The sequence below is a fragment of the Pelodiscus sinensis genome, chromosome 18 (assembly GCF_049634645.1).
Source record: "Pelodiscus sinensis isolate JC-2024 chromosome 18, ASM4963464v1, whole genome shotgun sequence".
In the NCBI taxonomy this organism is placed as follows: domain Eukaryota; kingdom Metazoa; phylum Chordata; order Testudines; family Trionychidae; genus Pelodiscus; species Pelodiscus sinensis.
In genome coordinates, this window is record NC_134728.1 from 30,828,551 (window position 1) to 30,849,832 (window position 21,282).

Sequence of the window (21,282 nt, forward strand, 5' to 3'; positions counted from 1 at the left end):
CAGCAGCAGGTTGGAGGGGGCCCCCAGCAGGAGAATTCCCCTCTCGACCCTGGCCTTGGGGACTGCCCCGTGGCAATGGGGAAGGGGGACTCCTCAGCTCCTCTGCAAAGCTCAGTGGTTTTTTACTGGTATCTAAATGTTCTTGATGGAATTCATGGACAGGTCCAATTTTATCTCTTTTTTCTATGGACTGTCTGAATTTACTGAGAGTTGGCAACCCTGGGCCGGGTCCCTTACAGCATTATATCCTGGTGTTGCTCCATTGACTGCAGTGGAGTTACTCTCCTTTGTACTGACGTAAGTGAAAGGCGCCAGGCCCACGTGTGCAGTTGTAAGAGACCAAGCAATTATATTCCCTACTTCCCAGGTCCTTGTGAGTACACACGCTCAGACTGTAAGGCCAGCAGCGGCAATTATCATCTGCTTTGACCTTCTGAAAAACACAGGCCATGGAATGTCACACAACCATTCCTGTAGCGAAGGGAACTGCCCTTTCCTTGTCTGCCATTAAGCCCTCCTGAGCCCAATAATTTGTGCTTAAACTAGAGCATCTCTTCAAGAAAGGCAGCTGGTCTTGACAGTCAAAGATGCTGAGTGACAGAGCATCCACCACATCTCTTGTCTTTCTGTCTTTTGTACTAATTACGATGAGTTCCCCCAGGCTACAAGCTGCCACTGGGGTACCCCTTGAACTCTCTGGCATAGAATCATAGAATACTAGGACTGGAAGGGACCTTGAGAGGTCATTGAGTCCAGTCCCCTGCCCTCATGGCAGGACCAAATACTGTCTAGACCATCCCTGCTAGACATTTATCTAACCTACTCTTAAATATCTCCAGAGATGGAGATTCCACAACCTCCCTGGGCAATTTATTCCAGTGTTTGACTACCCTGACTGGCAGGAAGTTTTTCCTAATGTCCAACCTAAACCTCCCTTGCTGCAGTTTAAGCCCATTGCTTCTTGTTCTATCCCCAGAGGCCAAGATGAACAAGTTTTCTCCCTCCTCCTTATGACACCCTTTTAGATACCTGAAAACTGCTCTCATGTCCCCCCTCAATCTTCTCTTTTCTAAACTAAACAAGCCCAATTCCTTCAGTCTTCCCTCATAGGTCATGTTCTCTAGACCTTCAATCATTCTCGTTGCTCTTTTCTGGACCCTCTCCAATTTCTCCTGGGCTCCCTTAGTCACTGTTAGGCTGACCAGCTGCAGACTGCTCCCACTCCTACATTTACACAAACGTTTACACAGGCAGCGATACACCCAGATGCAGTTATATGAAGGCTTCTCTCCCAGCTCCATAGCCTAGGCCCCCAGAGCTGTACTGTTTTGCCCTGATCAAAAGCCTAACCAGTATAAGTTTGTTACCCAGTCTACCTCTCCCTCAAAGTGGAGAGGACAATGCACTAGTTTTTGTTCCTCAGCAGTTTCCCTCAAGCAAAACACACTGTTTTAGGTACAAATATAAAACAGATTTATTAGCTGCAGACAGAATTTAAGTTATAAGTAGTGAGAATACAGATCAAAGCAAATTGCCTAAGAAATAAACAAAAACTTAATCTAAGCTTTAAAAACTAGGTTGAGTTTAAATCAAGCAGTGTCTCGCCCTGCTAGCTAGTATAAGCAGGCTACAGCTTTTACACACACAGGCAGGAATTCTTCTGTCCTACCCTGAGTTCCCCTTCCCCTATTTCAGTCTTTGTTCCTCAAGTGTTTCCAGGGATTTTGCTGTAGGGGGAGTGAGGCCCCGTGATTATGTCACTTTCCCCTTTTATCTCTTTTTCCAGCTTGCTAGAAAGATCTTTTGCTGTGCCATGAGTCAAACAGTCTCCATTTGGGCCCATTTTGGGGCCTCTGTGAGGTTTCCATTGTACACGGTTCCTGAGGTAATGCTTGTAAGTGTTTGTATTCTCCTCCATGGGCCATCAGCATTGTGTGGCCTTTTCAATTGTTGTACCGGAAAGACTGCTTGCAGGTGTTCCCCACCTGACAACATGTTTCAGAGGCACATACATAGCAAAACTTCATATCCTATGATAGTACACACAGCTTAACAGGATGTTCATGTTCAACAGGCTGAGACTTTTAAAATGAAACCTTACAAGACAGCATGCAGTGTCAGGCTGACTTGACCTCCATCACAGTATTACCTGAGCACCTCCCAATCTTTAATATATTTAGCTTTGCTCCACCCAAGGGAGGCAGGTAGTGCTATTATCTCCATTTTACAGATGTGGGATTGAAGCCCAAAGAAGCTAAGTGACTTGCCCAAGGCCATAGAGCAAGTCTGTAGCAGAGCAGATAATTGAGTCTTCCAAGTTCTAGTGCTCTAATCACTGGACTCTTCTTCCTCTCCTTGGCAATCTGGTCCAATGGTTAATCACTTTCACTGTTTTAAAAAAATGGCAATTTATTCACCAAACCAGAATCCCACAGGGTTGAAATGCAGACCTCGTTACTTCAGCTTTGTCCAAGCAGTCTGTCAGAGGAGTCAAAAATAAAAGGAACCAGGTGTCCTGGCTTTGCTGCAGAGGAGAGTAGACTGGGAAATAAATAGGAAAAATATCAAGGCTGAAAGAAGAAAGAACTTTGATGCTGCAAGGAGCCTAGGGAAAAGGTCTCTTGAAGAAGGAGCAAGCAAAGTGCTCTGGAAAATGTGCAGAAGGAGACTAAAGTCAGTGGGCCTTGTGTCACCCCACCTATGTCTGCAGAGCTGTAGCAGTGTGCGTCACTCCATTGTGCAGAGCTGTTGAATAGTGTCCATCATCTGGGCATGCTGTTGGAGATGGGCTACAGAACTTCACAATGTGTTGCCAGGTGGGCATGGGGGGAGGGAACACAAGTTTGTAGTCATGATGACCATGAGATGGTGACTGCAATAACTCGTTGACTCAGCTGCTTTGATTTGCTCTGCCTTGTCCTTTTGTTCAGGTTCATAACTATGGAGGAGTCCTGTCAGAGGAAGACTTCAGTAACTACAACGCCCTAGTAGAGAATCCAGTCCACACGGTGTATCAAGGTAAAGTGTCCCGACAGCTCTGCCTCTCCGCTACATCCCATGGCACGTGATGGTGTCAGTTAGCAAGTTAAATCTGAACAGCCCCCTGTGGCAAGGAGAGAAACGAGTGGGAGGAAGCAAAGCTGTCTGAGCTGTAACCCCTTCAAAGTACAGGCTTGTGTCAGCAGGGCAAGATCCACACAGGGCATTAAGATTGTTGCACTCGCCTTCCAGCTGCAAACTGAGAGAGACTGTGATGCATCATGAGTTAAGGGTGCTTCCAGCATTTGACACAGGTTCCTGTTTTCCTTGATAGGACAAGCCTATATACTCTGATTCTCACTTGTGGATACTAGCAAGCCACAGAGAGCTTTGGGACATTTTCATAGAATCCTAGAATCCCAGGGCTGGCAGAGACCTCAGGAGGCACCGAGTCCAGCCCCCTGCCCAAAGCAGGACCAACCCCAACTCCATCATCCCAGCCAGGGCTTGGTCAAGCCGGGACTTAAAAACCTCTAGAAATGGAGATTCCACCCTCTCCCTAGGTAACCCATTCCAGTGCTTCCCCACCCTCCTTGGGGAATAGTTTTTTCTAATAGCCAACCTAGACCTCCCCCACTGCAACTTGAATTTTGATGTAGTATCATCACACAGAGTCACAATTTGACCACATGTTGGTGCCAAATCCTGTAAGCCTTGACATGTTAGCCCATGAGTTTTGCACAGCTTGTGCATGACCATTAAAGGATCTGCAAAGGGGAAAAACACAAGGTTATGCCCTTTTTAGTCTCTTTTGAAGGGGTGGGCAAATACCAGGGTTAGCCCCTGGCAGGCCCCCACTGCTAGGTGCTGGCCATCACAGCTTCCGTTAGCTGAGGATTGCCATTCTCGACCAATGGGAGCTGTGGGAACCTGTGTCTTGGTCCGTGCCAGATTCTCAACTAGTGTCGATCCGTACATCTTCCATGACGTCCAAGGATTATACTGGTTTGCAGCAACTGGGAACCAGACTCGAAAAAAAGTTTTAAACAAGCTGAATGCAAATCCCTTCCCTCACGCTCAATTTTATTTTACCTTCTTGGGTCTGTGAGCTCAGAAACATACTCATTCCCCAGATTTAAGTCTATGATGTAAGAAAGAAGCAGGAAAAAGCCGTCCAGGTCTTCTTCATCCATCAAAAAGGAGAAAAATGGATCATTATCCTATTGTACTATGGTGGTTGTCATTTGGGTACCCCGTGGTGCTAAGTGGTCACTTTTCAGCCCCGTCACTTTCATTTTGCTAGCCCGGTTTCCGTTCTAGAACACCAGCCCCATGGCTACCTCCCCCGGAACCCACCACTCCTCTGTGATTCCTCTCCCTGGGCACAGCCTGCCACAGTCACTCCTCCGCTTCTTACCCTCTGGCTGCCCTTTACAGCTCAGGGCTAGTTCTGTCCCCTTGGTCTCTTTAGGCACACCTGCTCTGACGCAGGCGAACGAGGCCTGGTCTGTCTCCTCACGGGGACCAGCTGTCCTGTGACACTTGTCTTTCAAGAAAGCTTTTTAAAACCTCCCATAATAACCTCCCCACAAGTGAAAGGATTGTTTTCCTTTCCGTGGGTGACTGCGCAAAGTGGTAGCGAGACAGCAGCCCCATCAAACCTAGACAAAGCAGCTTCTAATGTGAGTATCTTTATTCCACTCTTCTCATTTTGTCAGGTCACCTTGTTCTCAGCCCTCCACCTCCACACGCAGGTCCTGCCTTGATCACAGCTCTAAATATCCTGGAGGGCTTTAATATCAGCCAGATAACCAGGGAAAATACCCTCCATTGGATAGCAGAGGTAAGACTGGGCTAACCACATGGCTGTCTTCTCTGTGTTGATGTAAAAAAGGTCTGTTTATCTAAAGATGGTGTAGAGTCTGGAGCTAACAGTCTGCTAAGGTTTAAAACTGGGCATTGATGTTGTATCAGACATATGCAGGGCACCTCTGAACCTGATTATCTGAACCCCTCGAACAGCGCTCCTTGCCAAGGGATATCTGTTTGCCATGTACTGCCTGTGTGCCCTCATTGCCACAGGTGAGCATAGTCCTGTCTGTTTCCTCAGGGTACGTCTAGACTACAGCAGGTACTTTTGAAAAAGCGAGCTGCAGGCAGTCTGGATGCTCTCTTTCGAAAAAGCGCTTTCAAAAAAAGGCCTTATTCCTCGTAAAATTCCTCCCTCAAGAACCGCCCCCTGCACAGCACCTGTGCCTCTCTGCCCAGTCCCTTGAGGCCTCCCCTTGCTCACCAAAGAGTAGCAGGCAGGGAATGTCTTGAGGGAGGGGGCAGAGAAGTCTAAGCGGTGTAGGGTAGGACCTTGGGAGAGAGGGTGGAGAGCCATGGGTGGGGGGACTTCGGCAGGCGGTGCTGAGTTGGAGCAGGGTCTGAGGCAGAGTGGGGGTGGAGACGGGCAAACCTTTGGGGAAGGAGGTCGAGCTGCGGGAAGACCTCAGGGTGGAGCAGGTGATAGGACCATGGTTCAGGCACCGGTGGGACCCCTGCAGCCTTCTAGGGAGCTTCCAGCACTCTTGGCCAGCCTCGTCAATGCAGGATGCTCATCAAAGGGTAGCAGGAAATCTTGGCTACATACTCCTGGCCTGCAGAAGGGCAGCCTTTGTCAGCTCGATCTACCTTTGAGGTAACCACACCTTATGCTGCCTGTGAAACTTGTTGCTCAAGATGGTGGTTACTAGACAGGGAGTTGGGGCAAAATAGAAGCTAGATTCGACATGCTGGGAGAGTAAGTATCTCTCTGGACTATGGAAGCTGAGACTTCCAGGGCCACCTAAATATTTCTTTGTTTCTTTCTTTCTGTTCAATTTAGACATTAAAAATAGCACTGGAGCTAGCTAACAGCTTGGGAGACCCAGGCTTTAATGCCTCCATCTACCAAAGTGTAGAAGACATGGTCAGGTACGTCTGACTATGAGGAATGCTTTGGTGAATGAATGAATATTAATCCTTGTAATACTCTGTTATATGATGGAACTAGGTCCTTGTTCTGTGTCTCTTTCTCTTTTACTGATGAAAAGCCAGTTCCCAAAGGGACCTGAGAAGCATGAAGGATCCTGTATTCAGGGGTCACCAAGTATCCATTTATTTCTCAGCCCATATTCACATGAGCAAAACCAAATGTGGCCCTGGGAGATTGTGGGGAATTGAAGGGTGGTTTCCTAATTTAGATTGTTTCTATAATATGCTGAACCCAGAGGTTTCTCAGCCATTTTTACCCCTTGTGGCAAAGCTCCAGCCATGCCCCATGGGTATGGTTATCGTTTGCCTCAGAGTGACCCTCCCCACTGCCTCTTACCTTTTCTGGGGGCCAGAGTCACCACTTACTGAGCCAGTCAGAGGATTGGGGGGAAACCCCTCCGTGATCCTGGCCTCCTTTTCCAGGAGCAGATGTTTTAGCGGACCCACCCACTACACCAGGTTCTGGCCCAGGGACCGTAGGGTATGTCTACACAGCAAAGTTATTTCGAAATAACAGTTGTTATTTCAAAATAACTTTCCTAGCGTCTATACAAGCCAACTGCTATTTCAAAATTAATTTGAAATAATAGAGGGCTTATTTTGAAATTGGTAAACCTCATTCCACGAGGAATAGTGCCAATTTCAAAATTGCTATTTTGAAATAAGCGCTGTGTAGACACTTATTTTGAAAGAGGGGGCCTCCAGCCCTTCCCAGAGTGCCCTGCTGGCCACAAGGTAACTCCTGACCTGATCCCTGCTGGAACCAGTTCCGGCTGGCCTTAAAAGTTCTGGCTGGCCTTAAATGCAATTCAGCGTCTAATCAGTGTGGACATGCTATTTTGAAATGCCTTTTATGTGTAGATGCATTATTTTGAAATAAGATATTTTGAAATAACTATTTCAAAATTAGATATTTTGAAATAATGCTGTAGTGTAGATATACCCCCCCCCCCCCCCCAGGTAGCAGCAACTGATGGGATTTCCCTCTAGCCCCCAATACAGCAGCCTTTTCCCTGGGCCACGTCCCCAAAAGCTCCCCTAGTTCCTTCTCCCTGGCACAAACACTCCTTTCTCAGTCCTCAGCTCCCCAGCAACACGCTTCCTTCTCTCAGTCCTTCACTCTTCTCTTTCCCCCTCCTCTACCCAGGGGAAAGCCCAGCAGGCCTCAATTGGCTGCAGGTGCCTGATTAGCCTGCTGCTTCAGGCAAGCTCTTAACTAGCCACAGGTGCCTGCCTGCCTTGATTACGTGGCTACAGTCTGATAGTTTATTAAGGAACCTGATAAGCGTTCACTCAGCTCCCACTGTGTTTGCCTTGCACCAAAGTATTGTAGCCAGCTGCCCTGGGTCTGTCACAGCCTCTAAAATCCCTTTTCCGAGGCTCAAGAGGAGGCTCCCACCTCCCCTCCAAGTGCATCCAGTGCCAGTCAGAAGTTGTACATTAAAGTCACTGTGCTCTCTCCTTCCCCCAACTCCCAGAATGGTGCATCATGTCTCCCTAATGCCCCCTGCTCAATGTGGGATTGAAACATTGTCTTATAGCTCCAATCAGCTAATGCAACAACGCTGGATGCAGTTCAACCATGTCTACACCGGCACCTACACCAAGCACAGTCCCGGCTCAGCCGCAGCCACTGCTGACCCCTGTGGTCAACAATGGGTAATTTTGCTAGTGTAGTCAAGGCCTTTCTGTATAGCAAGAACACAGTGAAGTGGCTCTCAGGTCTTATCTACACAGCGCAGGAGTCAGGCTAAGGTGTGATTCCTGTTAGAGAGATATACCACAGCTCTTCCATGAACAGTGCCAAGCACAGTCAGAGCTGTGCCTAAACCATGCAGTGTGTGGATGTAATTTGATCACTAACAAACCATCAAGTCCAGTCCCCTCCCCTCATAGCAGGACCAAGCACCATCTAGACCAGTGGTTCCCAGACTTTTCGGCATCACGCCCCCTTTTTGATTTTTGAGAAACACTCGCGCAGCAAAACTTGTTGAGCAAAAAAAAGGAACTGACTGGGGCCAAAAAACAAAAATAGCAGCACAACTTGGGGGTGGGGGAGAATTGAAGGGGGGGGGGCTGGCTTGCCTCCTGCCCCCCCCTGGAATTTCTTCATACCCCCCCAGTTTGGGAACCCATGATCTAGACCATCCCTGAAAGGTGTCTGTCCAACCTGCTCTTAAATATCTCCAGAGATGGGGATTCCACAACCTCCCTGGGCAATTTATTCCAGTGTTTAACCACCCTGACTGGCAGGAAGTTTTTCCTAATGTCCAACCCAAACCGCCCTTGCTGCAGTGGAAGCTCATTGCTTCTTGTCCTGTAAAAGAAAGCCTGCGCACTGCGCGAAGTCCTTCCTGGAGTTTGGCTTTGTTAACAAAGAAGTGACCAATGATCCCACATGTAATTGGCTCCATCTTTCTTCCCAGACCTGACTGCTCCTAGTGTTCCTCCCTCAAGGCTGCTCCACTCGCATCCTAGAGTTTCTTTCTCCAGAGGCCCTCCCACCTCCTTTTTAGCCAGATGGGGTCATGAGCATAGTAACATCTGCCTCATTGAGTTAGTCGAAGATGAACTAACCTGTAAGCAGGAGCAGCAACGGCTAAGAAGTGTTCCAGGCTGGTAGGGGTCAGTACAGCCGCTTTCGTTCACAACACAGCTATGTGCTGGCTCCTTCGGTGTGTCCATTCCCAGTATGTCCCGACAGAGACCCAAGGGAGCCGTCACCTTTCTTCCTTTTGCCAGCCTCATGTATTTTGGTAGCGCCCAGGAGCCCTCATCAGGGACCCGGGTCCCACAGTAAAGTCAAAGTGATGCTCCATTGTTTTTACCTGCCATGCATCCATTGAACCTCACTGAACTCCTGGCAACAGGGCGGGGGCTTCAACCTACAATCTGCCTAACCACCGACCCCCGAGTTGCCTCCCTGATGCAGTGGCTGAGATGGCTTATTTCCTTCCATTTGACATGGCAGAGGCGCTCGCTTTCCACAGTGCAATTGAAGAACCTCCATTCTTTGTAGGCGCACCCACTGAGCCGGTGATGAGTACTGCCCGATGGATGTGTATATTAGATGTGCCCTAAAGAGGAGATGCTTTATTTCCTAAGCTCCCTGCTTTTCCGTCCCCATATCCTGTCTTGCAGTAAATCAAAGGCAGGGTTGCTGCGTCAGCGGATTAACGACTCGCAGGCTGTCCCTTCTGGTATCAGTATCCCACAGTTCTCCACCGAGAGCGACTCCCCTGCTAGCCAGGTCCTTGTTATGGGACCTGATGACTACATCGTAGCAGTTGTGAGGTAATGGATTTGGTTTTTCAGTCTCGGCGGTGGGGAGGGAGGGAAGAGTTTGAGATGGGAGAGCAGAGGTGGTGAACGACTCTAGAGACTGATCACGACAGACCTAGCCTCATCACCTAATGCTCACTGGTTCAGCTTGGCCTGGGAGCCGGATCCAGCCTGCCTAACACTTTGCTCCGGCCTGCGGAGTGCATCTGGCTGCTTTCTATTTATAGCCTGCTGCCCATGCACCGAATTTCCAGGTGGTGGCTCAGGCAGCAGGATCCTACTTAAATGGCTCACAGCTGCCATTCATGGTGCTACCCCAGCAGGGGCCAGAGCTGCGAGCCTTTTAAATAGCCACAGCAACCACAGGCGGCTGCCAGGCAACAGGATAGCAGTGGTGCCAGGACTTGTGAGCCCTTTGCTGTGTTTTTAATTCAAAACCTGTGGCTCTCACAACTCTTGTTACTAGCCCCAGCCCCGCCCTTTCCAACCCAGGCCCTGCCCCTCCCAGGGGTGGAGCCGGCCCATGACCACATAGCAAAATTCATTCATTGCCCCCACCCCCTCCTGGAAAAATTATTGTCCCCCCGGCCTCGGCTGTAAGTGATTGCAAGTCCTTGCCATCTCTGGCTGTTCAGTGGCCTCTCTGAAATGACTTGGTGGTTTCAGTGTAGTTCCTATCGGAGGGGTGTTCGTATCACAAATTCCTGCTTGGCAGAGAGTGCAAGGATGACTGGAGCTGGGAGACTGAAATACCTTCTCACTGAGAGGTGGCGCTCCGGGCCTATTGGCAGGGCTGAGTGGAAGAAGCTTACACTGCTGCTGCCCGTTCCAGACCTGTTCCACATGTATACTCAGCGACCTTCCTTCTCTAGGGTTGTCAGGCTGGACCTTTCACCAGCACTATAACATCTGCTGAAGACTCTCCACCAAGGCAGAAGGGGGAATGTGGGGCCGTGCTCTGACAGTACCAAGCCTTGGCATGCTATATGATTACTGGATGCATTTTCACAAGGTTTCTTTGTCTTCCTCTTCAGTTCCCTGAACCGCCCATTTGGAAGTGGAATAATAACGCCCTCTGGAATCCTTCTAAACAGCCAGATGTTGGACTTTTCCTGGCTGAACAGCACGTCAAACCACTCATCTTCCAGCCTGGTAATGAAGAATTCTGAATTTGAACTTTTGAGTTTGACTCCTTTTAGTCTCATGTACCTTCTGGGGGAAAGGCTGTATATGCAGGCTGAGCTCTCCAGCTCTCTCTTCCCTTGCAGGCTTCTGCAGAGAAACAGAATACAGGTTACAGGAAGAGGTTGCCTGATCTTCCTATGTGAAATAGCTTAATTTTGCAAGGAAACTATGTAGAGTCTGGTGTGGCTGCAATAAAGAAAGCAGACTTCCTGCAGCCTGGGCGCACACTATATTGACTGGAATTAAGGATTACAGGCAGTCCCCGACTTACGTGGATCCGACTTACGTCGGATCCCTAGATACGAACGGGGGTGAGGCAACTGCCGCACATGCGCAGCAGCATCCCCGGGGCTCGCTCACATGGATCCTGGGATCCATCTCCTCCTCCTGCCGGCTCTGACTGGTCTCCGCCTGCAGCAGCAGCTGGCCTAGGGAATGGGGTCCCGCAGAGCTGCTGGGCGGAGGAAACGTGCCTCCCCAAGTCTGCTGCCAGCCGCGGTCTCGCAGCCTGCTCCCCGGTCGCCGGCCAGCCTCAGCCCGTCTTCCCCCTCCACTCCCCTTCTTCCCCCTCCACCGCTCTATACATGCCGGGGCTCGCTCACACGTGGAGCCTAGGTGCAGCAGCAGCAACTGGCCGTAGGGAATGGGGTCCTGCAAAGCGGAGGAAACGCGCCTCCCCAAGTCCGCTGCCAGCCGCGGTCTCGCAGCCTGCCCCCCGGTCGCCGGCCAGCCTCAGCCCGTCTTCCCCCTCCACCCCCCTTCTTCCCCCTCCACCCCCCTTCTTCCCTCTCCACCCCCCCTCTATTCATCCCAGAGGCTCACTCACCTGGATCCTAGGATCCACCTCCTCCTCCTCGGGCTGGCTCCTCCGGCTCTGGCTTCTGCCTGCAGCAGCAACTGGCCACTGGGAAAGGTGTCCCGCAGAGCTGCCAGCGGAGGAAAAGTGCCTCCCCATGCCTGCTGCGGCCTCGCAGCCTGCATGCCCTCCTTCCCCCAGCAACAAGGTGCCCTCCTCCCCCAACTAACAAGCTGCCTCCCTCCCCCCAGCAACCTGGCTGCCCCCGGCAACAGGCTGCCAAATCAGCGGACAAAAGCAGCCTCTCCGCCCCCTATTATTCCCACCTTTCCCCTCCTCCCCCTATACATGCTGGGCTCCCTGGGCAAACAAAGACTCCACCAAAACAAACAAAGTGCTGGCCTCATTGTGTTAGCAAAAAAAGGACCCTCCTCCTAGAACCCTGGGTGGTGTGTGGAAATAAAGCTATTAGCTCAAAGCATGGTGCAGAGCTGTGTGGTATTTGATGAGTTACTCCTTTAGTCCTGAGTTTGTCACAGGGACAGAAATAGATGTGAAATCTTCTGAACAGGGGAACAGACAGCAAAACAAACATTAGAGGGGAGTTAACCTTTCCCTATGCTATCCAAAACTAAAAAAAATGTTTGGCTAGAGTTTCCCCTACAATATGTACCAGTTCCGACTTACATACAAATTCAACTTAAGAACAAACCTACTGTCCCTATCTTGTACGTAACCCGGGGACTGCCTGTATATTGAAAATTATTGCTCTCCAGGTTGAAAAAGTGATAGACAATGGAAACTAAATCCTGAGTTCTCAGACAGAGACCATCATCCCTATGCTGGTCACTTCCTGTGCTCAACAGAGGTGCGGCGTTGCTATGTATTGTTAAACAGTTCCACTCCAGAGCTAGCTGCATTTTAGTAGCGGGTGAAGTGACTTCTGTATATTGTTTGTAAAAAGCTTTGGGGGCCTTGAAATGGAAGGTATGGAATAAATGTAAACTAATATTATTATAGCCGTGCAAATGGCATCATAATTAAGCCATGTTAGGGTGATTGACTCAGAAATGTAAAGAAAAACGTTAACGTGAGCAGTTTATAGGGAAAACGTTTGTTCTGATCTGTTTAATAGTTTTGGGGGATATTTTATTCATCAACAGACAAATCTTATTCAGCCGGGGAAAAGACCCCTGTCCTTTTTACTGCCCACTATCGTTCGGCCGTCAGATGGGATGTGTGGAACCTACCTGTGTCTGGGCGCTAACAATGGGGACAAAGCCTTGAGCAGCATCACGCAGGTCAGTTCTGAGTGCTGCATCTAAGCATGTTCTGAACCACTCACAATGGGGAAGGTCGAAGCTGTCTTCCAGTGTTTCTTCATGCTGGCATTTGCATTCACTGTGCTGTGGGTTTCCTACCCAAACGGGTTGGTTATCAGAACAAACATGAAATATGCAGCTCCTGTTTCTGAAGAGGTTGAACTATTGTGTTAATGAGCATTGAGTTCTGCTTCATGGTAAGAGCCCCGGGAGACTGAAGTCCTCCAGGAAAACAGGCAGTGGTGTGACGTGGAAGATGTGTTCCGCTTGTAACCATATTCCCAGTTGGGTCATCTGGAGGGGTGGGTCTAAACTGGTATAAGCATCTGCTTGCGGAGCTAAAGGAGCAGGTCTAATAGTCCAAAGGAAGCAATATGTTCATATAGGGTCATGCCACACCGTGTGAGCATAAGTTAAGCTTCCCCCTCCCCCAAAGCACCTTACACCCGACCTGGAGGGATTGTCAGCCAGGTAAAGAGGAGAACTCTGTTTCCTCCCCCATTCAATCTTTGCACTTTCTGCTGAGGCTGCCACCAAAAACGTTAACTGGCATCAACGAGTAATGACTTTCTGTTGCTGCTAGCCAGCCTGGATCCAAACGGGGGATCTAGAAGTGATCGGATCAGTCCTCTGAGCCATGCAGTCCAGGATAACTGATGATCTAAAGCAATATTTGCTGTCCATTCTTGTCGCAAAGGGCTTGTCTACATGGCTAGTTAGTAGGAGCCGAGCTAGAGTGCAAATGTGCAGGACTCCAGAATGGTATGGTACCAGAGTTCAGGTGACTAGTGTTCTGTACACCCGCAGCCTGGCAATCCCTGCCCCACCACAGACAGGGGCTGCTCCAGTGTCCTGTTTGGAGCAGCCCCTGCCTGCAAGGTGCCCAGGCCAGGAGCAGTCCCTGTCTGCAGCAGGTGGGAAGTGCTCCAGCCCCCACCAGTTAACCTTAACTGATAAGCCACACCCTGTTCAGGTTCAGGATTACCGGTTAACCGGTTAAACCTTTACATCCCTACTCTGTAAAGGTTTTACGACCTTCCACAACCTGTTAAAGGGTCGTCTTCTTTAGAAATGTTAGAAAACTGTAGGAGGATGAGAATGGAATTTTGGTTCTTATCCCTAGTGGCAGCTCAGTTTAGCACATTCCTTCCTGAAATCCTTCATATTGTGAGCTTTGCAAAGAGCTCTTCCTAATTTATCATTTGTAATGAGATGGAGCACCTGCTGGTGGCATGGTCTAGAGAACATGAGCTATGAAGGAAGACTGAAGGAATTGGGCTTGTTTAGTTTGGAAAGGAGAAGACTGAGAGGGGACATGAGAGCAGTTTTCAGGTATCTAAAAGAGTGTCATAAGGAGGAGGGAGAAAACTTGTTCTTCCTGGCCTCTGAAGATAGCACAAGAAGCAATGGGCTTAAACTGCAGCAAGAGAGGTTTAGGTTGGACATGAGGAAAAAATTTCTAACTTTCAGGGTGGTGAAACACTGGAATAAATTGCCCAGTGATTGTGGAATCTCCATCTCTGGAGATATTTAAGAGTAGGTTAGATAAATGTCTATCAGGGATGGTCTAGACAGTACTGGGTCCTGCCGTGAGGGCAGAGGACTGGACTCAATGGCCTCTCGAGGTCCCTTCCAGTCCTAGTGTTCTATGATTCTATGATTCTATATGTAACAGTGCTGGATTATTAAAAGTCTAGTGTAGACCTAAATTTTACTCTGAGTGACTTAACTTCATTGAAGGAAGAGGAAGATTAAAGCCACCCACCTGCCTCCTAATGTTCTATCAGAAGGATTCACTTTTTGGTCATAAAAATAAAATACCTTTCGGAGATTTCCCTGGAGTTTCAGCCTTATAGCTCCCATGGATATAATGGGAATTATATGGAAAACCTCATGCAATTCTAAAAATAGGCCCCTTAGGGATTCTTTTTTAAAAAAACAAAGAGCCTCCAAAATGTGCCTGCAGGATCTTCAGGTGCACTTATTTACATGTATTAAAAACGTGCCTTTTGTTCATATAATGTAGGTAATTATGTAAAAAAAGGTCTGTTTTTCTGTGTAAATTGATATTTGAAAATGTTGGGATTGGAAATTGGGAAGCTGCTTTGCATGCACATTCCTTAGTGTTGGAATTAAGTTGTTAATATTTTGGATCTTTTTCTTGTGTAGGTTTTAGTAAATGTTTTAACACTTAACAAGAACCTGAGTGAGAGTCTGTCACTGGGTCGGCTGCACCCACAGGTTCAATCCAACATCCTGCAAGTTGACAGTGAGTATGGAGATCAGCACAGATCTTGGTGGACAACATTTCTGTCATGTCAAAAAAGAAAGAAAGATTTTTCTTACACGTCTGGGGTTACTCTGCAGTCTGCTTCAAGGAGACAGCATTTTTAAATGAGCAATGCAGCTGGTGGGGAGAGGGAAGTCCATGTCAAACTACAGTGTGCTTAGGAATAGGAAGGGGGAGTAGGAGGGAGAGATTTAAGGGACCGACAGCTAAATTTAAAATTCTAGCAATTTAGTCAATTTCTTTTGCTCCTCAGCTCTTCAATAATCTCAGTGTACAAAAATACGGCATAAATGATAAAAAACAAGTGGTTTGGGGTGCTTCTATTTTTGAGGCCCAACTTGAGACTCCTGCATGGGGCCTTGATTTTCAGAAAACTCTGAGCACCTGAAGTTTCAATTGCCTTCATCTGCAGTTGTTGGCACTTGCTTGTTTGGAAAACCAGGCCCCAGGTATCGTAAGTAGTAAGGTAACTTTAAACCAGAAGCAGGCCAGGTAGGGAACACTTTCTCATTCCAGGAAGAGAGATTCCAGTTGGCTTTACAGTCTCACGAGATTCAGAGAAACGTCTCAACTTTTGACCCAAATCTGTGAACCATCTGAAGTTCACCCATTAACTTCTCTTTGGCATATAGCTGATAAGGAGCATGAAAGACTTCCCCTCTTGTGCAAAGGAAAAGGGGTGCTGGTTTCTTTTGGTTATGTGAAGAACTTGTATGTGAAGAACTTGAATGGTGCTTCTTACTAGACCATTAGATTTATACTTATGTGATGCCACTCTGCCTCCCTAAGGACAGGGCACTGATGGGCAGTTTCATTGGCACAATGGATTAGAGAGCTAAAGTAAAAACTTGGAACTCGTGCAATAATGGTTTCGACTAAAATAACCTCCTCTAAAATCTTGGCAGGTGAATTTCCTGAAGAAGACATTGATTTCCTGGAAGCCAGAGGTCATCAAGTAGATAAAGTTGACGTGCTGTCACTGGTTCACGGAGCCAGGAGAACTAACAACTTCATCATTGGTGTGAAAGACCCAAGAAGCATGGATGCTGCAGGAGCTACAATATTATAGCAAGTGCCAGATGGTGGGTTCATTGGATAAGGCTTTAAACAACAACAACAACAGTTATGTGCATGTTCTGAAATGGCCTGGGGTGGAACAAGTTGTGGGTTTGTGCATTGCTGAACAGACTTTCTGCATTCCCGCCCCAAGCAAAGTAGTAGTGGCTTGGAAAGCTACAACACGGCTCTATGATTTTGTAAAAAATAATCTGAGTTGTAATAATCTTGGTTGTTATAAAAGGAATGCTGGGAATACACTTTTACTTTGACAGTGCCCCATGAGCAGGTTTAAACATTTTAATGCCAGCCTTAAACATTTTAATTTAATTGGCAGAAACATTAGCAAAAGAGATGACAAACAGAACAAAATATTTTGTGTCAAACAGACAATTGCTCCTGTTGCTGTAATAATCACCCCCCTCCATTCCCTGGCTTGACACACTTATCTCATATACATCAATATATAATACAGATTGATGGGCTGGTTCTAGGCACTCCTACCTGGAACTTCAGGTATTCCCCATGGGTCAGCTGATTTTTACTAGCATGGATATTCCTATATCAACTCCATTCATGTGTCCTACACATCTTTAGTACCCTTATGTCTCCTTCACACTCAGTGTTCTGAATTAATTTACTATATAGACTCACTGGGTATCTGGACTTGGAATCAGACTACGTCTACACTGGTAAAAATGGCACCCGGAGTTCACAACTGGTGTCTTCCAAACGAGGTCCACTGTGGGTCTCACTGCAAGTTGTAATGTAGAAAGAGTTTGTGTAGGAGCAGGGCTTTTATAACACTGTCTCATCTAATCCTGCTCTGAAAAGGTAAGTCCCTCCCTTTCACGAGCACCAAATTCACGTCAGCACTTCAAGCCAGTACTTAAGTACTGTTGTCGTGGATGTATTAGAAAACTCAAGTTATAGATAGGACAGGAAACACAGGGACAACTACTTAAATAATATTTTTAGAGTCCCCAGCATCCAACATAGACTGAAGGAAGAATTCAGCATTTGACTTCTTAGTAAAAATGCGGAAATAAAAAGTGTGATCATTGCACAGTTTCATTCTGGTCACTGTTTAACACCTCTGTTTATGTCTACCAGTAAGTTATAGACAGTCATTCAGCATTTAAAGATTTTTTTAAAATTATTTTTGTCATTGTTTTCACAGCCTATCCTGTTCTGTTTCTTTTGTGATGCTAATATCTCTATGCTGGTCACTGTACAAATTACATATGTATGTCTGCTTAGAGTTGTCTTGGTATTTCCTGTGATGTTTTCATTAAAAGAATTCCAGAACTTGTCAGCCTTGAGAGACCAATGAGCTGGAATATTGTGACTACCATCTTGTTCATATTATACCTTTTTATGGCTCAAGTGCAGTTTAATGTTCAGCATTCTTAAGTGTTCTTTATAGATTCAGTGAACTACCAGATTATTAAACTAATAATTCTTTTCATTTATGTAGTTTCTGTCAGATGGAGATCTCTAAATTTTAAAATGTTAACTAATAAAGTCAAATGACACATACTGGAGAGATCCCTTTCATGCCATATTGGAATGCAGACACCTCTAAATTAGACCAAGATGGCTATTAAGCAGACATGAATAAACTAAAAGGCTACGTCTACACTGGCCCCTTTTCCGGAAGGGGCATGTAAATTTCATGAGTCGTAGTAGGGAAATGCGCGGGGGATTTAAATGTCCCCTGCGGCATTTAAATAAAAATGTCCGCGGCTTTTTAAAAAAGCCGGAAAAGAGCGTCTACACTGGCCCCGATCCTCCGGAAAAAGTGCCCTTTTCCGGAGGATCTTATACCTACTTCGAAGTATTACCCTAAGTATTACCCTAAGTATTACTTCGAAGTAGGAATAAGATCCTCCGGAAAAGGGCACTTTTTCCGGAGGATCGGGGCCAGTGTAGACGCTCTTTTCCGGCTTTTTTAAAAGCCGGAAAAAAGCGGCGGACATTTTTATTTAAATGCCGCGGGGGATATTTAAATCCCCCGCGCATTTCCCTACTACGACTCATGAAATTTACATGCCCCTTCCGGAAAAGGGGCCAGTGTAGACGTAGCCAAATATTTTCCATCACAAATCATAAAATCACAGGGTTAGAAGGAACCACAAGGGTAATCTAGTCTGACCCCCTGATCTCGTCTAATTCCCCTGACTCCCGGTGGGTCAGCCATCAGACTAGTTGAGCGGCAAGGAGAAAGGAGAAGTGCGATAGAGAAAGCAACACTCTGCATTCATAATACTGTGCATGGTTTGAAGCAGACTTTGTACGTCTTCCTGGAGAAGGGAAGGAGGCATTTTTGTGCATTGATCCTCATGAGTTGAAATTTGGGATTTTTCTAGGGTAGTGACAGCAATGACCCCCATTTATGGAGGTTTATTGAACATGATTGTAAAACAAGTGTTACAGTAATTGTTATATAAAGTGCTCCAAAAGTGTGCTCATTACTTTACAAATCAGTTGGAAAGATAAAAGTCTTAATTTGCAAATTGAATTCTTTTCACCAGGATAGTTCTGATGCTAAGCCCTGAAGGTCCACTTCCAACTAAAGAGTGGTACTGAACCAACATAGCACTTAAGTGTCCTGATGTGGCATTTTAATAGGATTATTCAAATGTGGTACAGATAAGCATTTTCTTAAGGGCTTTGCCAGATCAGGGCCTACATGGGGAGGGGTAGAAAATGAAAAAAACAAAACAAAAACAGGGAGATGAAATTATACCCAAAGGCCACATCTAACAGAAACAAATGTCTTATGAATAGTTTCCTATTTGCTATGTTTAAAAAGTGGCATCAGAATAGCATATATCTGACAAAAAGTCACTTGTCCTTGAAGCATGGTCAAAACATTTCTACTAGGGCCAGCATGTCTAATCTTGTAAGCAATTAAAATCTCATTAAACATGTCTGCCTCACTCTTTCTCCCCACATTTTTCAGACAACATGTACAGACTCTAGACTAGGAAACACTTTTTGCAGTTCCACTGAGCAGATGAGGGATATTAAGATCTTATAACACATTGTTACATACTATTTAGTTTTGAAAAATCCAAACATGGTCATGAGTACAAGTGTAATAATGCCACATTTATTGTACAGGATCATTTTTATTTGAAAAAAGTGACCTATGAAAATGCATTGTAATCATAACCGTGACTTTGATTGTATTGAAATCACATGTATTTGTGAATTTTTTCACATACAATGAAAAAAGTCTGAAATAAATGCAGATTTTTGTATTATGCACTCACAATGTACTTGCTTCATCCTTTACAGTGTTCTATTGATAGATTGCATTGCAGTATTATTTATATTACTGTAAGATGTACAGGCGCAAAACTGAGAGTAGGGCCCTATTGCAATAAGCACTCTATGTAGCAAGAAACAATCCTTGTCCCAAAGAAACTAGATCTTAGTGTAGCAGAGAAGCCTCAGATCCAAACATCCCCAATTTGGATGGATCCACATTTTGTGGCTCTACTTTCTCAGCTAAACTAATTACAATTTTGTTTGAAAGATTTACATATGTGCATTTCTATTTCTAATATCACTTAGGATAGGGGTAGAGAACCTTGTTTGGGTCAGGGGCTGCTAACCCACAAAAAACATCAGTTGGGCCCAGGCTAGAAGATTTTGTGTGGGAGGACAGAGGTAGAGTGGGGGTTGGAGTGCCAGCGCAGACTCCCCAGTGCGGAGGGAGAGTCCTGAGCCAGATCCAGATCCAGGCAAGCCTTAGGTGCCCCAACCCTGACTTACGGCTTTCCAGTGTTGCGGTATATTCGTTTCAAATGTGAAAACAAGTTGTATATGTCAAAAGGGGCTACTGCTCTTAACAATTTTTTGAAAAGAAATGTTTATTTTTTTCCTTACAAACCAGTGAGGAAGAGTCACAGTTCCCTCCTAAGCTACATACCTCTGTGGGGTTGTTCTTAAAAACACCGGACTGGATTTGGATCTCACTCACACCTGGGTAAATAAAAAACAGGACTATGTAGCACTTTAAAGACTAACAAGATGGTTTATTAGGTGATGAGCTTTCGTGGGCCAGACCCACTTCCTCAGATCAAATAGTGGAAGAAAATTGTCACAACCATATATACCAAAGGATACAATTTAAAAAAATGAACACACATGAAAAGAACAGAAGAGGGATGGGGGGAAGGTAAATAAGGAGTAGCCCCAGTAACAGCATAAGCTCAAAAAGTGCTCAGCAATGAACCAAAGGGAGGAACCATAGTCCACCTTTGTACCTCTCTATATTTTGGGTCTCTTTGGCTCAAATTAGAACAGCCTCAGGAGTAAAATGTGGCTATCGGGGGGAAAGCAGAACAGCAGCCATTTGCTGCTGTTGCTGAAGTGACACTATTAGTAAGACCTATAATGGAAAACTGAGCTGTTTGTACTTTACGTGATTAGACCCAACAGGTTAAAGGTCTGTTTGTCCATACTGAGCCATTTTGAGAAGCCATGCATTGCAGCCCCATGTACACACTAGCACTGGCCTAAATCAGTTCGGTTGTAATGCACTCTGGGAATCTGTCCTACAACGTACAAGTCACCGTAGAGGTGGCCTGTTGGAAGTGGAGCAACCAGTACGGTTTCTCTCTCAGCTACCTCAGCCTGCAGAGTTCCCTGACAGTCTTTTTGTATGCCCATGAACACACACACACACGCATGGACATACACATATTGATCTGACAAAATGAAGCAAAACAGAGACTATCAACCAGAGATCACAGTTGGACTTCCAGCTACAGATGCCTCCTACATAGTCTGCATCAGCCATTTCCCATTCATACCAACCCTCTACATTTGATGCTCTGCCCCCTTCAGCCTTGGGAAGCATGTTCCTCCTGGTCACTTGCATGGAGAAACTAATCTCTGGATTCTTTGATGAAGAACTGGTTCTTGTAAAAAAATGAAAAAGACTGCTTAATCTTAAGTACACTATATGTCCCTGTGTGACAGGGCGCCTGCCCTGCACTGGCCCTTTAATACCAGGACTCTGGCCTGGAGCCAGGGCTAGCAGAAAGGAGACCAGCGGGAGCCAGTTAGGGCTAGAGAGGGCCCAGCTGGCAAAGACCCAGGACTGCACGAACTGCTGGGAGAAGCCAGCTGAACCCATTAGGGCGAGTATGAACACAGCTGGCACGTATATATAGAGAAGCCCAGGTTGCTCAAGGGGAGAGGAGAGAGGCCAGTGAGGGGCTGGCTGTGGAGGAAGCAGGAGCTCCCAGGAGGGAGACCTGCTGGGGCTAGCCAGCTAGAGCTGGGAGAAGGCCAGCTAAGGCTACCCTGATGAGGGGCCGGAGGAAAGGCCTGGGCGT

The 21,282-nt window shown here is 46.7% G+C and overlaps 1 protein-coding gene and 1 long non-coding RNA gene across 3 annotated transcripts in view; one reads left to right on the plus strand and one right to left on the minus strand.

Moving 5' to 3' along the window:
- Window positions 1-17,620, plus strand: part of GGT7 (gamma-glutamyltransferase 7) — a 47,766-nt gene extending 30,146 nt beyond the window's left edge. Inside the window, exons 8-15 of one of the 2 annotated variants that reach the window (XM_075901415.1) lie at window positions 2,931-3,018; window positions 4,698-4,822; window positions 5,849-5,937; window positions 9,139-9,291; window positions 10,314-10,431; window positions 12,424-12,561; window positions 14,752-14,851; window positions 15,778-17,619. In XM_075901415.1, the coding sequence (XP_075757530.1) occupies window positions 2,931-3,018; window positions 4,698-4,822; window positions 5,849-5,937; window positions 9,139-9,291; window positions 10,314-10,431; window positions 12,424-12,561; window positions 14,752-14,851; window positions 15,778-15,941 (975 nt within the window). In that variant the 3' untranslated portion in view covers window positions 15,942-17,619. Of the gene's footprint in view, window positions 1-2,930; window positions 3,019-4,697; window positions 4,823-5,848; window positions 5,938-9,138; window positions 9,292-10,313; window positions 10,432-12,423; window positions 12,562-14,751; window positions 14,852-15,777 lie in introns of both variants that reach the window. The other variant, XM_006126677.4, reaches the window with a different exon arrangement.
- Window positions 1-21,282, minus strand: part of LOC142818872 (uncharacterized) — a 47,444-nt gene that overhangs the window by 17,920 nt on the left and 8,242 nt on the right. Inside the window, exon 2 of the long non-coding RNA XR_012896572.1 lies at window positions 19,869-19,921. This is a non-coding gene — a long non-coding RNA (uncharacterized LOC142818872). The remainder of the gene's footprint in view (window positions 1-19,868; window positions 19,922-21,282) is intronic.